The 15,810-nt window shown below is 43.2% G+C and overlaps 1 protein-coding gene across 15 annotated transcripts in view; it reads right to left on the bottom strand.

Annotated features, from left to right (window-relative positions):
- Positions 1-15,810, bottom strand: part of KCNQ2 (potassium voltage-gated channel subfamily Q member 2) — a 121,427-nt gene that overhangs the window by 21,434 nt on the left and 84,183 nt on the right. For 6 of the 15 annotated variants that reach the window (XM_074969508.1, XM_074969511.1, XM_074969510.1 and 3 more), the window contains 4 exons: positions 15,235-15,288; positions 6,681-6,904; positions 5,715-5,823; positions 3,054-3,185 (listed from right to left, as the gene is read on the bottom strand). In XM_074969508.1, the coding sequence (XP_074825609.1) occupies positions 3,054-3,185; positions 5,715-5,823; positions 6,681-6,904; positions 15,235-15,288 (519 nt within the window). The remainder of the gene's footprint in view (positions 1-3,053; positions 3,186-5,714; positions 5,824-6,680; positions 6,905-15,234; positions 15,289-15,810) is intronic. The other 9 variants (XM_074969512.1, XM_074969514.1, XM_074969517.1 and 6 more) reach the window with 3 other exon arrangements.

Below are 15,810 nucleotides of genomic sequence, written 5' to 3'. Positions count from 1 at the left end.
TTGAAACAGAATGCAGCATTATATTGCCTGATCGTTCATGGTTAATGCCAAATCTTATCTGGCCAAACATAAGATTCACGGAACTGGGCATCAAAAGAACGTCACTGCTGCTTAAAATGGGAGTCACTCTGCATATAATAGGCAACATACTGTACACACTGGAATATATTTGCATATATGTGGCAATGTCCCATTGGAAATGTCAGATATAAGACAATATATATTCTCATTTCTATTACACTGATAGACAAAACATCCTCAGCAAGGTGTAAATGAGGTACACTGTGGAATTGTACACTCAGTGAATGAAATGCATCCATGGTTGGAAAGATGTTGGAAAGGGATGTAAGCCAGGGACAAAATACCAAAAAGAACCAATTACAGACATGTCACAAGAGCAGTGACAGAGAGTTATGAATGATTAAAGAGAAAAGTGCATGTAAACACCCCCACAAATTTGCCTGAATAAAGCTTTAACCCAACAAAACACTGGCCACAGAGAGCTAACATTAAAGATCATCACAAAAGCTGATCATCACAAACTCTCTCTCTCTCTCAGAGAGAGAACATATTGCCTTGGTCCTTCATTGCTGCAGGGGGTATTAATCTATCATTGCTCTACACCAGCAGCAAATTGCATTGCCCCACTTCCCTCCCCTCTGTACCAGCTCCACTGTGCTGATCAGCATGTTGTGGGGTGCACCCAAGTCTTGTCCTCTTCCCCCTCCATACCCTGCTCATTCTCCACCAACCTGTTCTGGGGACGGGGGAGTAAGTGAGAGAACAATGTCCTGCGTGCATGAGATGAAGGTCTAGGTAGCCTACCTGGGGCTCTAGGAGATAGTTTTACTCCTTCCTTCCTTCCCAGGATAGAAGGAAGTATAGTCTACGTCACAACCTACCCCAGTGATTACTGCATCCCACTGCATTCCACTGCACGGATGGATCCGAGAGGAGCATTTGGCCTTCTCTTTCAGAACAGCCACTCCCGGTTCCACCCAAAAATCAACCAGCCAAACAACTTTCTCTTTGGAACACATAATCTCAGAACAAGAAAAATGCAGGCAGGACTGGAGAACCTTACCGGGGACAAGGTTCAGCTGAAGACCCCAAAAAGTACGGGTGCCCATGTAGATCTTCCCTAACCTAGATAGACTACTGTGCACACCTCAGCTGGAAATCTCAAAAGGAGAGATTTTACTCAAGTGATTTCATACTCTTACAGCTAACCCTGGGCTTAAGCGCTTTGCTTGACACAGTGGGTTTGTGATAGAAAGCTCAGTCCTGCTCTTTGAACGACTCTCACAATGACATGACAAATCCAGAATTAACTGGGAATATAGGTAATTCACAGTATTCTGGAAACACAAGTACTTTTATGGAGAATATGAGGTAACAGACATTGATTTATCTCCAATCGTGGCTCCATCATTTAGATTTTGAAATTAAAGAGCCAAAGACAATGTTCACTGTTTCCTGTCATATGCCTTATCTGTGCAAAGGACCCATTCTAACTCTTTGTGAAGTCAATGGAAAAATTTCCATTGGCTTCAATGGGGCTTGGAGAAAGACCCTTTTAGGCTGGAGAGTCGTGTCCACTTGAGCACCCATTTTGCATCTACAAGTTTGCAGAGGCAAATATTTATATGACATTACTTGGTTGCCTCTGCCTGACACACAGGCACAAGCAGTGAGTTAGGCATATAAGTAACATTCACTTTGACTGAAAGTAATTTATGGTGCAAAGACATGCCTTGAGTTACATGTATCTACATGTTGTAGGCCGCAAAGGGCAGATTTTCTTAATTGACACGATTGAGGGTTATTTGTAAGGAGAGAGGGTACTGTTCTTACCGTCAATGGCTTTTCTCTCATCCACGACTCATAGGTTTGAATTCAAACTTTTTCTGAGGTAAAATAATTTGGGCGTTGGAAAGGAAGGGTGGAGTTTAAAGTATCTCTCTCTCTCTCTCTCCCTCTTTTTATACTCTTCCTAATGCTTCCTCTTCCATACTGTTTAAACACAAGGAGCTCGATCCTGTCCTGTGTTAAATCCCCTTTATGCACTCCCTCGCCTATAAAACCAACTCACTACCCACGGACAGTTATACAGCCGATGTAGTTTAGTTCCTGTTCCACTCAGGCTACCCAGCCGGGCTGATAGGTGAAACTCCCATATTTTTAAGATATTCTTCCCCCATTCCCACCCAATCCAAACAGAAGTCAGACTCCTCCCACTTCCTAGGACAAAAGATGTCAAATATTTACAAAAGTCTCTCATACTGGGGCCATTTTTCTAATAGCTCCTTTATTCTTAACAAGAGGGCCAAAAATGGTACTTTCAAAGTAGCTCCTTTATTTTATTTCGCTGCTGGTAAGGACATCCGATATGCCACCCAGCCCCTGAATGGCGATATCAAATCGTAAGTATCCAACAGCAAAGCACTGAGACATATGTCCCAAAATGTTTCTGAAAGATTTACATACACCCTGCTCTGCTCTTTGACCACATGCTGCACCACAGGGAAGGGAGGCTCTTAACATACTCTCTGTGGGAGGGTGAAATGTGAACAACCAACTTGTGTGTGTGGAGTGGGATGGGGTGGAGGGAAGAGAAGGATCCTTCAGTAAGGATTCTCTGGTGGTGCCATGGCATGGGAGGTAACACGGCTTTATGGGCACAAAAAGATGGAACCGGCTTTGCTTCTGTTTCATAACAGAGCCTGAGGCTGTTTCCGGAGCCTGTCTAGCACCCTTACCCAGAATGCCCAGCTCCCTCCCCTAGACTGGACACTTACTTGCCCTTATTCCCAATGGAAATAATGGGCACTGTAAAACTAATCTGCCCTCCAGCCACTCCGTGCCAAAAATTCACCCCTTGTGGCCAACTCACAACCAGGAGTTATTCAGAAATCCATTGTTTTCCATTAGGCTTTTTCTTAGAAAGAAAAATAAGATGTGGGTGTTTAAAAAAAAAGGGACTTTATCTTGACCCTCCCACTCCTACCACCCACCCCTGGGGTGCAATCACAACCAACAGTGGAGTCTCTTGCCTGGACTGGAGATTTTTAATCCGGGAGAGCATATCCAAGTGACCGGCTGAATACTGCTCGATGACATCCATCACATCGTAAGGCCGAAGGCTCTCCTTGAACTTCCGTTTGGAAACAAGAAATTTCATGATGCTAGGGGAGAGAGAAAGGAAAAAATGCGATTCCTCATGCTGGAGCCATGTACTGTAGAGTGATAGGAATGCCCATGCTGCAGAGAGCGACCTGGGAACCAGAGTGGAACAAGACATTTGAAAAGCTAACACCATCTGAGGCTATTTTAGATAAAGCAGAGAGAACCAAGGTTCAAAATGTAGGGCTCCGTATGCTTTCGGGGCTACTGGTCTCACTAGCCAGCTTGGTGGAAAGTCTTCCAGGTAGGGGAGGAGCCTCAGTAATGCACAGCATCCACAACCCCCAGCTTGCCCCACTGGAGATCTTGGGGGCAGACTGGACCAACCCAGCTGACCAGGGGGTAGGGTTTGAAGGTGCTGATTCAGTGCCTCTCCTAGGTTGCCTTCTGTGGAGTCCCACAGCAATTCAAAGCTGCTCCCCTTGGCAGAAGCCCTGGGGAGGGTAGTGGCAGTCAACAACCCCCATCCCCCGGCCCAGAGGTGTGCAAACGGCAATCCCCAATACCTCAAAGCTGTAATTGCTATCTGTGCTTTAAGGCATCTAGGATGGGGAAAGGGCAGCATTTTCTTAGGCTCTTTAACATCCTCCTTGTGCATTTCACGCTGATGCCAGCAGGAAGCACAGATCCAGCAAAAAAAAAGTTAATCGTTGGAAAATATTCTCTGGTGGGTGTGTATTTTTTCCTGCTTTGATCCGCATGCTGGGCAGCAACGCATTTACTGAGGGGGCGGAAACGGCATCTATAAATCCCTGCCTCCCTGAGGATTGAAGCACAACTCCCCAACAAAGCAATGGGCCCACCCCTAATCCAAGCAGTACAGAAGGGCAAAGCCCTTGGTATTTGGATGGTGCATGTTAGGTGGGGGTTCCCATTATCTGAATACTGTCTGGATCTCAGCTAGGAGCAGAATAAGAATAACAGGCCACCCCTTAGCCACGGGACATTCCTCTCCTAACAACAAGCCCTGTGCTTCTCTTTCTCTGCTTCCGTTTAGCCATTTTCTGAGAAAAGACTGATTTTTCAGACCCTCCCAGAAAATTCTTAGGGAAAATGGCTCCTCCTTTAAGACAATGGAGAGGAGTGGGACAGACAGCTACTAGGTTTCTATCAATAAATGGCTGAAAATAATGGAGCAACGTGGGCCTGGGTGGGGTGGGAGTAGCAGGGGCCTCTGGGAAAGGAAGGGAATGGCTATCCCCTGCTGACCAGGACTGCTTTCCTCAGCCTCTGATGGAAGCCTCCCGTAATGACGTGATTCAGTGACAAAGGGTGCCAGATGGTTAGGACATGAGCTCCAGTGGTTTCCTGTGGCTCAGAAAAAACTTCCTGAGCTGGAGGGCATGTATTATACTGGGTGATCTTGTCTGAGTGTGCATGCACGCCCCACTGATCTCTAGGTGCCAGAGGACTAGAGGCTATACATCTTAATATTGTTAATACTATAGCTAATAGAGATGATCATTTAGGGCGAGTCAGAGGAGTCCATGGTTTTGACGCCCAGGGGCCTGCGTCCCCTCCCCAGATCGGCATGTGTGTGTTGTAGATGATGACTCGTATGTCTCTATCTGTGCACCTATGGATTTGTTACAGTGGCCCATTTGCAATATGGTGGGTGAATTCCAATGTTTTCACTTCTTTAGCCTTGCCACTCTTGAGGTGCCCCCAAGGCGCTGGCCTAAAGCTACTCCCACAGGCCTTCCAACAGGAGGAGGCTGGGTCTAAGAATAAGACCTGGATCCTCTAGGTGGCAATTCTATTTGCTAGGGCTTAGGTCACTGGACAGGAATCTTGACTGAACAACACAGGAGAGGAGTGGAGATGAACACCGGTTCTAGCACCCATGCCCCAAACACTAAGTTTGGCTCTGGATCCAGAGCTGCATCTGAATCCTCCAGCTCTGTACGGAGCAGGAATACCAGTGCTAGACACTGCCAGATTTTTGGGACGTTCAGTCTTGGATCCAAATCCAAAGTGTGTGGCTTGTAGAGAGGGGCAGGCCAGCTGGACCCACCAATGTGAGTGGGGAAGAAGTGGGGATTTAGGTAGGGATTTTATGTCAATACTTCTGGCAGCAAAAAAAAAGGACATCCTAGCCCCAGTATCCTTCGGGTCCGTCAGCCTTGTGTGTCTTCTCTCCATCTGGTTTTGTAAATGTCAGCATTTAACCACGAAGTGAGCGATATGGTTTGGATGTATGCATCCGATGAAGTGAGCTGTAGCTCACAAAAGCTTATGCTCAAATAAATTGGTTAGTCTCTAAGGTGCCACAAGTCCTCCTTTACTTTTAGAGCATTTTCCCATTTCTCCCTTTACTCCTCCTCCAAGCAAAAACTGTTTTTCCCTGCTTAGCTTTATACAAAGGAAAACAGAGCACCTGGGGGGGATCTAGCCAGCAGCGATGGGATATGTGCGTTATTCAATGCTGCTTGGTTTACAAATACCCTTATTATTTATTTTCCTTTAACATTTCACCATGTAAGGAGGTCTCTCCATCTTCCTTCATCCCCCTCCTCCTTTTCCTTTCTTACCACACTGCCCTGATGCTGACTTTAAGTCCTGGCGTTAAATCTTCCGTCACAAACTCGCAGTTGCAGCTTTTGTTATCATCCGGAATGTCTTCTCCAGGGAGACTTGCTTCTGGGTTTAAAAAAAAGAAAGAAAAAGAGAATTCACAGCTAATTAGAGAGTCATTGCAGCAGGAGGAATGGGAGCGTCAGACTCCCAGAAGAGAGCACATGGAAGACATAAATGGCATGTTACCTTTGCATCTTAACAAAAGCTTTCTCTCCCTCTGAGCTAGGCTAAGATGACATCTGATACCACTAGTTTTAGTCCCTATCTGTCTTTAAGGGCATCATATAACTGAATGAAGCTCTCTTCTTTCTGCTTCCACCCCAGCATCCTCATGTAAATAAAACCATACCTTATGTGCTAATAAGGGAGAGAATGAAACAGTTCAGTAAGTCTAGACGGTTCAAATCCCCTTCTCCTCCTCCAAACCAGCTGGGCCAGGAAGGATCCTGTTTAAATGAACTGCCTATTATTAAAATCTTTAAGGCATAGAATGAGTAAGAATCACTGGGTATAGATTCTCCAACTTCCCCTGCTACTGGGTAATCGGTATCTGATCCCCTCTGTGGTGGCACATAGATGGTTGGAGACAAAGAGATATGCACAGAATATCCAAAGACAATTCTTGATCAAATTAGTCTGAGAAGCCTAAATATGTAAATCAGAAGGTAAATAATTTAAGGATCAAACCCCCAATATTTCCTATGTGAAGCTGATTGCCTTATACTGTACCAAGCAATGGAGATGTCCTTACTGACTATCTGCAGCATTCACTCCTGCAAGCAAAATTCCTGTTGTGATAGCACCATGCAGATCTTCCATCCAAGCGCTGACCCGGCCTGACCCCACTTAGCTTGGGAGGAAACCAACAGGATGGCAGTCCATGGTGACAAGGCAAAATGGCTGCCCTCAGAAGCTCTCACCTTCAGAGTTCTGTCGAGACGCAGCTCCCTTGATCCGGAATGCTTGCCGGGCTCGGCTCCGGTCTCCGAAGCTCCAGCTTTTGGGCACCTTGCTCGGGCTATCTTCAATGCTCTGATCAGCGCTGGGGGATCTCCGGAGGCTCTGAGCCTGTGGAGAGCTTTTCCCTTTAGTTCCAGAACCTCGGGGACTGGAGAAGACACGGTCTTTCAAGCTGACCTTCTGACTATTCATGGAAACAAATTGAAACAAAGACAAAAAGGAGACAGCAGGGGGAGTCACTCTGGAAACCGAACGTCCCTTCCCCTTCAGTCCTTAGAAAGCCACGGCATTACAAAGCAGCAGTGAGATGTGTCCAGTTTTCATTTTTTTAGAGCATTTCAGAATGGTTTCCATCATCATGAATGAAATGTGAGGGGTCGTTAATTGGGAAAAAATAATGGAAGTTTAAACAGAAACCCCTCCTATTATTAGAGGGCTTGTTGAACAGAATGGCATGAAACAATGATGCTGATGATTCCTTAAATAATTTATTGGTTCCTATCAAGAGTTATGATGCTTTTTTCCACAGTTTCCCTCAAAAATCCTTTTTCAATAAGAAAATATTAACAAAAGTTTACCAAAAATGTTTCAAAGTAAAATTAAAAAGCTATTTATGTCTTTTCAGGCCAGTCACCTGTCCCTTTTCCCCTACCGCTCCCACCATCTTTCTACCGACTGAAAAAGTTCTCAACCCATTTTCTATCTTCAGGTTAAAATAAAAATCTTTTTTCTATACGTGTAATGAATGTTAACTACACAGTTGTGAATTAAAATCCTAATAAGGATTTGAGGTTAAAAAGCGCTTGCATATTTACTAGGGCTGCTCAAATATTTGCAGCAAAATTGGAACACTTCAAAATCTGAGACGTTTGCATTTAATTACAATTTCTTTTAAATGATCCAATTTTATTGCAAAATATTCTGTTTTTTGCTTGAAGACCATCCTGTTTTTGAAGTAAAGATGATTCCCATTGATAAACAGTCTTATTGTGGAGCCAAACCTCTCTATTTTCAAATTTCTGAATTCTGAAATTTCAAATGAAGATGATGAATTTTCACATGAAACTTGGAAAAAATGATTTTGTGAAACTTTATGAAAGGGGCAAAAATTGATAATTGCAACATTCCCAGGAACAAAACTGAAAATATTTTTAGTTTTGCATAGACCTAATATTTACCAAATATGAACTGATTATTAACAGAAGATATTTATTGAGAATAGATAACTACTACAAAGCACTTCCTCGTTTATCCAATATTTTATATGAATGTAAATAAGTAAAGTTCAGATGTAATTTTGAAGTGGTTTCTACCACAATAACAGTTAACATTCTGCATTGGAACATCTTACAAATTCAGCAACAGAGGTGCACATGAACTGACTGAATCAAGTAGCTGATTATGCTTAGAAAAGTGAATCAGAGAGAAGGGTATTGTGGGAACCTATCCTATCTGAATGACTTCTAGGTCAAACTTGCTTAGTTAAAGTAGCAAAGATTTATTTTTTTTAGCTGTCAGTGCCACCATCTCAGATCTAAAAATTAAGCTGCCTCTTATTTCATCATTCATAATAAAGATTCTGCAGTTACAATATAGCTGTGGATATGCGAGACAGCTTTATCGGCTGCGCTGCGCTACGCTGCCAGGAGTGAGCATTTGGTTTTGTCATTAAAGGAACCAGACACGCGGGGGGCTGATCCCTTGTGCTATTTTTATACAGTCACTTTATATTGTGAAACCTCATAGTACAGACGGATCCATAACTTAACTATAACTCTAATTCTAAGAGCAAAACACAAGTGCCATAAATTAGAAGCACAGATAAGGCTACTTTTTAAAGCTGGTCCTAAATGAAGGGTGTTCTTGGAGCCTATTCATTTGGAAGGCTCATTTGTGTTGCATGTACAGTTCGAATTTCTTTATTCTACAAGGTCTGTTTAAATGTTTTATCTGACGAAGTCTGCCGAAAGCTAAAATCCAGACTTCAACCCTATCTCTTAGCGCTTCATCCTGAGAGGTGCTGCTGCATGCCCGAATTAGTTTGCTTGAGAATTGTGCATGCTCAGCATGTAAAGATTGTTTATCCATAAGAACAGCAATACTGGGTCAGATCAAAGGCCCATCTAGCCCAGTATCCTGTCTTCCAACAGTGGCCAATGCCAGGTGCCCCAAAGGGAATGAACAGAACAGGGAATCATCAAGTGATCCATCCTCTGTCGCCCGTTCCCAGCTTCTGGCAAACAGAGGCTAGGGACCCCATCCCTGACCATCCTGGCTAATAGCCATTGATGGACCTATCCTCCATGAACTTATCCAGTTCTTTTTTGAACCCTGTTATAGCCTTGGCCAGGGGCCGGCAACCTTTGGCACCTGGCCCATCAGGGTAAAGCTGCTGGCAGGCCGGGCCAGTTTGTTTATCTGGAGCGTCCGCAGGCATGGAGCCCCGCAGCTCCCACTGGCCGCGGATCGCCATTCCTGGCCAATGGGAGCTGCAGGAAGCAATGTGGGCCAAGGGACGTGCTAGCCACTGCTTCCCACAGCTCCCATTGGCCGGGAACGGCGAACCACAGCCAGTGTGAGCTGCGGGGCTCCGTGGCTGCGGACGCTTCAGATAAACAAACTGGCCTGGCCTGCCAGAGGCTTTACCCTGATGGGCCGAGTGCCAAAGGTTGCCGACCCCTGGTCTTGGCCTTCACAACATCCTCTGGCAAGGAGTTCCACAAGTTGACTGCACTTTGTGTGAAAAAATACTTCCTTTTGTTTGTTTTAAACCTGCTGCCTATTAATTTCATTTGGTGACCTCTAGCTCTGGTGTTATGAGAAGGAGTAAATAACACTTCCTTATTTACTTTCTCCACACCACGGAAAATCACCAGTCATGATTTTATAGACCTCAATCATATCGCCCCTTAGTTGCCTCTTTTCCAAGCTGAAAAGTCCCAGTCTTATTCATCTCTCCTCATATGGAAGCTGTTCCATACCCCTATAATTTTTGTTGCCCTTTTCTGAACCTTTTCCAATTCCAAGATATCTTTTTTGAGATGGGGCAACCACATCTGCATACAGTATTCAAGATGTGGGCATACCATGGATTTATAGAGAGGCAACAGAATATTTTCTGTCTTATTATCTATCCCTTTCTTAATGATTCCCAACATTCTGTTTGATTTTTTGACTGCCACTGCAAATTGAGTGGATGTTTTCAGAGAACTATCCACAATGACTCCAAGATCTCTTTTTTGAATGGTAACAGCTAATTTAGACCCCATCATTTTATGTTTCCCAATGTGCATTACTTTGCATTTATCAGCACTGAATTTCATCTGCCATTTTATTGCCCAGTTGCCCTGTTTTGAAAGAGTCTTTTGTAGCTCTTCGCAGCCTGCCTGGGTTAATTATCCATCACTGAATAAAACTGGGCCCTTATTCTGGTGGCTCCAATCCCATTTCCCAAGTAAATATGTTGCAAAAGTTTCCATGAACTAAGGATGGCAAATCAAAAAGCACTGAATTTCCTACAGATCATGAGAGAGAGGAATTTCATATTAGGACATCACAAGGTGAAATATTTTACTCATTAAAAATATCACTCATGAATCTGAGGAACATTTAAAATCCATTCAGGTCTGATCCCTGAGTACTCAAATTCTCGACATTTGGAATGCCTCCAACATTCCTTTGTATTAAACAAACAAACATTAACAATAAAGACAACATTGGTAATCCATTAAGGTTTTCCTTCTGCCATGCAATTTTTTCAGTGTAAAAGCTGACTACAATCCGCATGCAGACACAGGCCCTGCAGTGGAAAATGCAGGTGAGAGGCGGCCGGAGCTGGGGAGGGAAGAATGCAAAAGAAAAGCAAATGCTTTCAGCAAATCTAAGATCATGTCCTCATCCAACCAGAACGTCATGCAAGGAGAGGTGCAGTGTGTCAGAGAAGTGATACTTAGATGCCAACCACGCAGATGGTAGATGGACATTATTTGGTTGTAGAGTATGTGCGCTGAGTGGAAGGGGGAAGGGAATGGTTATCCTGACACACACAACTGCAAGAAAGGAGGCTTGTAACTGTGACTCTTGCATGAACTGAGGGAGAATGGGACATTCATTCTGCCTGTTCTAAGGGCAAGGGAGGAGAAAGCAAATCACAAGGTTTTGTAACCTGTACCAAAATCTATGGGAAATAATAATAGAATCAGATGGTCTGGCTGGTTCCTGTATCAAAATGAGGTAGCTACTCTTGGTTAATATTTGTTTCAAACCCATTTTTTTATTATTATTAAAAAAAGAACCCTACAGCATTACTGCACAGACTTAAATGAGAATTTGCTCAGCATTTAACCTGAATCCAGTGAAGGGTGGAAACGTATAATTTACCTTTTCTCTGTTACTGAAATGTGCTTTTACTTTCTAACGCAGGTCCCTAGCAAATATCTACGCCGATAAATGAAAGTCCATACTTGACTAGCACACTTAGGGGCCCAATCCAAATTCCAGTGAAGTTAATGGAAAGACTCCCACTGACTTCATTGGGCTTTGGATTGGGACCATCTGGCATGTGATGATTACAGCAGTCACCAGAAAAGTGGTTAAGAACTAACCCTCTGTGTACATACATAACACAGACACACAATGTGTTTATGGATATTGATGGTTTAACTTCTTGTTGGAAATCTCCTGGTTTTTGTGGGTTCGTTTCATAGTCTTAGCAATTTCCTGATGTTCTGTTTTTGCATTCCCTTACTCTTTGAGGATTTCCTGCATTCACAGTAATTCTGGATTAATAAAAATGACTACCTACAGTTTTTGTCATGTATTTGAAATTACACTCTTCCAGCTGCTTCACTTTCTCCTTTTGCCTGCATATAGCAAAATACTAGCCAGACTGATCAATACCATCCAGTATGCAGTGTTGTTGTAGCCATGTTGGTCCCAGGATATTAGAGAGACAGGATGGGTGAGGTGGTATCTTTGACCAACTTCTGTTTGGTGAGAGAGAAGTTGGTCCAATAAAAGATTGCTCGCCCGCCTTGTCTCTCCAATACCATCCTGGACTAAATAGTCATTTATATGCGAACTCAGCTGGCAATAATATATGTTCTACTGAACAGTATATCCAGGAGAGGGAGAGAGAGAGAGAGGAAGATTATGTTCTGTTGGAAATGGGGCCGTTGTTCAAACCACAGTGTGTGCCGAGTTCATGGCCTGTCAGAACACTTCGTTAAAGACAGGCAGAACTGCTGAGACTGAAATAATAGCCATTGTTGACCACCAGGTTTCTGGTGTGAATAACGGGTAGAAGCCAACTGCTGACAAGATCAAGGAAAGAAAATGTGGGTACACCATGCTTGCCGTGGCTGGCTTAGAATTCAGAAGAGGACAAAAATTCATGCCTGGTGTATCTCCACTGGCTTCCACAGAGTTAGAGCAGGGGTGAATATAGCCCATGGAACAGAGGAGAAAGCAGGGCTCACCGAGTAAAAATTCCAAGTACAATGTGGTGGGAAACCACCATTTCCCCTGCTATAACCTGAGTGGGCCGCAGTGCTCATACTGGGGTGACTATCTTCCTACCTTCCGCGCTGAGTTTGAAATAACGGAAAATGCTCAAGCTGCATTGGTGCCCGAGGCCCAAATATTGGAAGGTATTTGGGCATTGCTGCGCTCAGTGCCAGAAGGCCTCACTGATTTAGGAGCCTAGATCTAATTTCCAAAAGGGATTTAGGCACTTAGGAGCTAAAATCCTACTGAGAGTCACTACAATGCTACCTAAGCCCTTGAGACCAGACTGAGCAGGGAAGCCAGGGAAGAAACACCTCAGAAATGCATCTGGCTCCTGTAGTGAAGCAGGAAACCTATTTCACCCTGTGGTTAGGTATTTTTAAATTACTGCTGACTTTTTGCGCTGTTCTCCGCCTCAGCTGTTTCTAGCGCAAAGTTTTTGTCCCCTGTGTTTTTTCAGCAGACAGAACTAGTATTATGGGAGAACATTCTAGAACGCACTATGGCATGACTGAGAATCTTCTAGAAAGTCCTGACACCATCTGCTCTTTGCCAATTAAGCCAGCTTTGTGCCTGTTTTGCATTGCTGGAACGGTGCTAAGCCTGCAGAGCACATCAGCAAATCTCACCTATTCTTTACTCAACCAGAATCACCTAAACTACTGTATAGAAACATCCTACATTCCATTTCAGGCATCCCACCATCCCCATTCCTGACCCCATGCTACCCCACTGTTCTGCAAACACCCCTTGTCCACACCTCATTTCCTCCTATGATTGGTAAGAACATCTTTCTTGCTCCAATCTGTCTGGGTAGACTCCAAATACGTCTTCTCCTTCTACAAAACAAAATATGGCATCAATGATTGATGCAAATAATAAAAGAGATCTAGCTATACCAAAGACCAAGATTCCTTTATGGCTCTAAGTCCCCAATGCTTAGAGACTCCCTCTTGAGATCTTGTATAGATTTGGAAGGATCCTTAGTTAATGAATTGGTTCCTTTCCTCCTCCAGCAGAAGTCAAGAAGGGGAAAATAAAAGAAAAAGCCGAGTGGGAAGGAAGGAGTTAGATTTCTTCTAAAGAAAGCAAGGGTGAACAGTGATTTATACTGCCTTTGCATATAAGAAAATATCCATCCCTAGGAAGTAATACAAATTCACTTGGCCACTGACACCAATGTCAGAAGACAAACAAGTGAAGATCAGAGCTTCCAGTTTTCCAGGAGGTGTACTGTGTAATGACAAGCAAGAAAGAAGTGTTATTAATATCATTCATAAGTGCCAAAAAGAGCCTTAAAATTAAACAGCTGGCACCATCAATGTGCAGGAGGGAGGAGCCTTCACCAGCTAGAAGCATACACCTCCAAGGATAGAAAAGTCTGCACTGGTAGATGGGAACATGGAAGATAAGATAAGATAAAATTTAAATGTTCTGAATGAAAAAATATAGTAATGACAGCTCTAATTTGAAGCAGACTTTTTGTGAGCTATGTAAGTAATCTCTATGTAACTAACCATGCGCCAATGATATTGAAGTCAGACGTTCCTAATACAAACTCCAAGGGGGCCATAGCACAGTCAGAACATACAACGGGAGACCATATGAAGATTCTGGCTATTAGTTAAGCTACAGAAGAATCTCACTATGGAGAACTGGTTACTGTGAACCTTCCTCTTTGTCACCCATTAAGACATGGGATTTACCTCTGATTCTGAACTTCTGGTATATAAAAATATTCCAAGATAAACTAGAAGCTATCCATTCATGGCAGGTATATATATTTATATATATTAAAAAAAACCAATAGCAATCAAGGAAAAAAATACACAGGGTGGAATAATTCATTGACAAAACCAGAGAGATTTCTTTAAAACTCTACTTTAGCTGCTTTCTAACAAAGAGACAAAGACTCGTGATCTTGAGGATTAAAATGGATTCCAAAAAGAGCATGCATAAATCCCATGTCACAATCATGCTGCATCACTCAGCTCCCTGCTGCCCCTGTGCTTGTGATCCTGCACTCAATGCAAGAAATAAATGGGAATTCACTGTCACCATTCCAAGCATGCAAATGCTGGGGATTAATTATTCAACCACAAGGCGCTTGTTGGCTGCCTGTAAATTCAGTGCTGGGGAGGGGAGCAGTTGAATCTAATGTGAGCAGGAGAATAACGGACATATTTATATGTCAAGAAAAGAAAAAGGACACTGGAAATTCCTTATGATCCTCAGACAAGTGTGTCAAGGAACACAAGTTTGGGAGAAGTCTTTGAAGATGGTTAGCAGTCATGTTGTCAACTTGATAAAAGACACTGTATCAGACTCTAAAGTCTATCTATTTATTCCCCACTCGACCTATATGCAGGATCACTTTTAATGCAAATAGGAGATATGCCCACAATAGGAGAGACAATATATCCCCTATGTCGATTACAATAGGTTGAAGATTAGTCCTTGTCTAGCTGCGTAGTAGAGGTGCTAGATAGGCAACCATTCTTCCAAATGCCACAAGATTAGGAAAGGCCCATTCATAGGTATTCAGAGAGCCAAAGGAACAATGTTTAGCGGAGGTGGAGAGCTGGTGATTTTTCTGTTACTAAATTTGTATTGCTTTATACTATACAATTAACTATGCAAGGGTTCCCTGTAGCGTAGGGTGGGGTAGAGAGATGATGAATGGTTTTTTTTTAAAATGTTCTATTTTTCATCATTGTTTAAGCTCAGTTCTTGGCCTCCTTCATTGCTACCAGTCTTTGGCTTGCTAGCCCATATCCAGTGTCAGCATTACACATTTCCCCAGCTTCTGTTGATTCTTGTGTGCTGTATTATTGGAAAACGAGAGAGCCTCTGATTTCAGAGAAGGACATGGGGAGGCTCTTAAATTTCTTTTACTCATCTAGTACCTCTATTAAGCAGGGAAGTGATCAGAACGGGTGGTAGCAGGGTAGAGAGAGAATGAGCCGTGCAGCTTTAGATTAGTTCCGTGCGACGCATTTCCCGTGGTACCTAGAGTTTCCTGAGCAGCATCCACATAGTGACTCTCTGCATGGTTTGCTTTTACTGGAAATGAGGGGAGAGTAAAGATTAGACCCGGAAGCAAATGCCAAACAGGAAACTTTGATGATCGTTTCTAGGTCTAAAAGACAGGCTTTTTTGATGGCTGCGTTTGTGATGGGATATTAACATTTGACCATTTAAGAAAAAAAAAGGGTTTTATTTGTTGCAGTGAGATTCATGAAAGGAATTGCTCTGTAGTAACTTAGGAATGACCCACTATTAGGAATGACCCCTTCTGCACTCAGTTGGTTGCATTACTTCACCAACTGTTGACTGTACTAACAAAATGAGTCCACCAGGTAGATCCTACCACTTGCTTGGAAAAAAAGTAGTCCCTCCTTAATTTCTTATAAATAAATTTAATCGCTGATTTTTCAGTTCCCCAAGCATGTGGAGCCCACGTTAATGTCCTAGGATAAAAACAGTTTCCTCCAAAGCCATTCAAAGGGTTTATTTCTCTTCTTTCGAGTATTTTGTTATTAATGATTTGCTCCTTCTCTGCTTGCCACAGTGCTATGTGAAATT

This window comes from Natator depressus, chromosome 13 (assembly GCF_965152275.1).
Source record: "Natator depressus isolate rNatDep1 chromosome 13, rNatDep2.hap1, whole genome shotgun sequence".
Taxonomy (NCBI): Eukaryota; Metazoa; Chordata; order Testudines; family Cheloniidae; genus Natator; species Natator depressus.
This window is presented reverse-complemented; position numbering and strand designations above follow the sequence as displayed.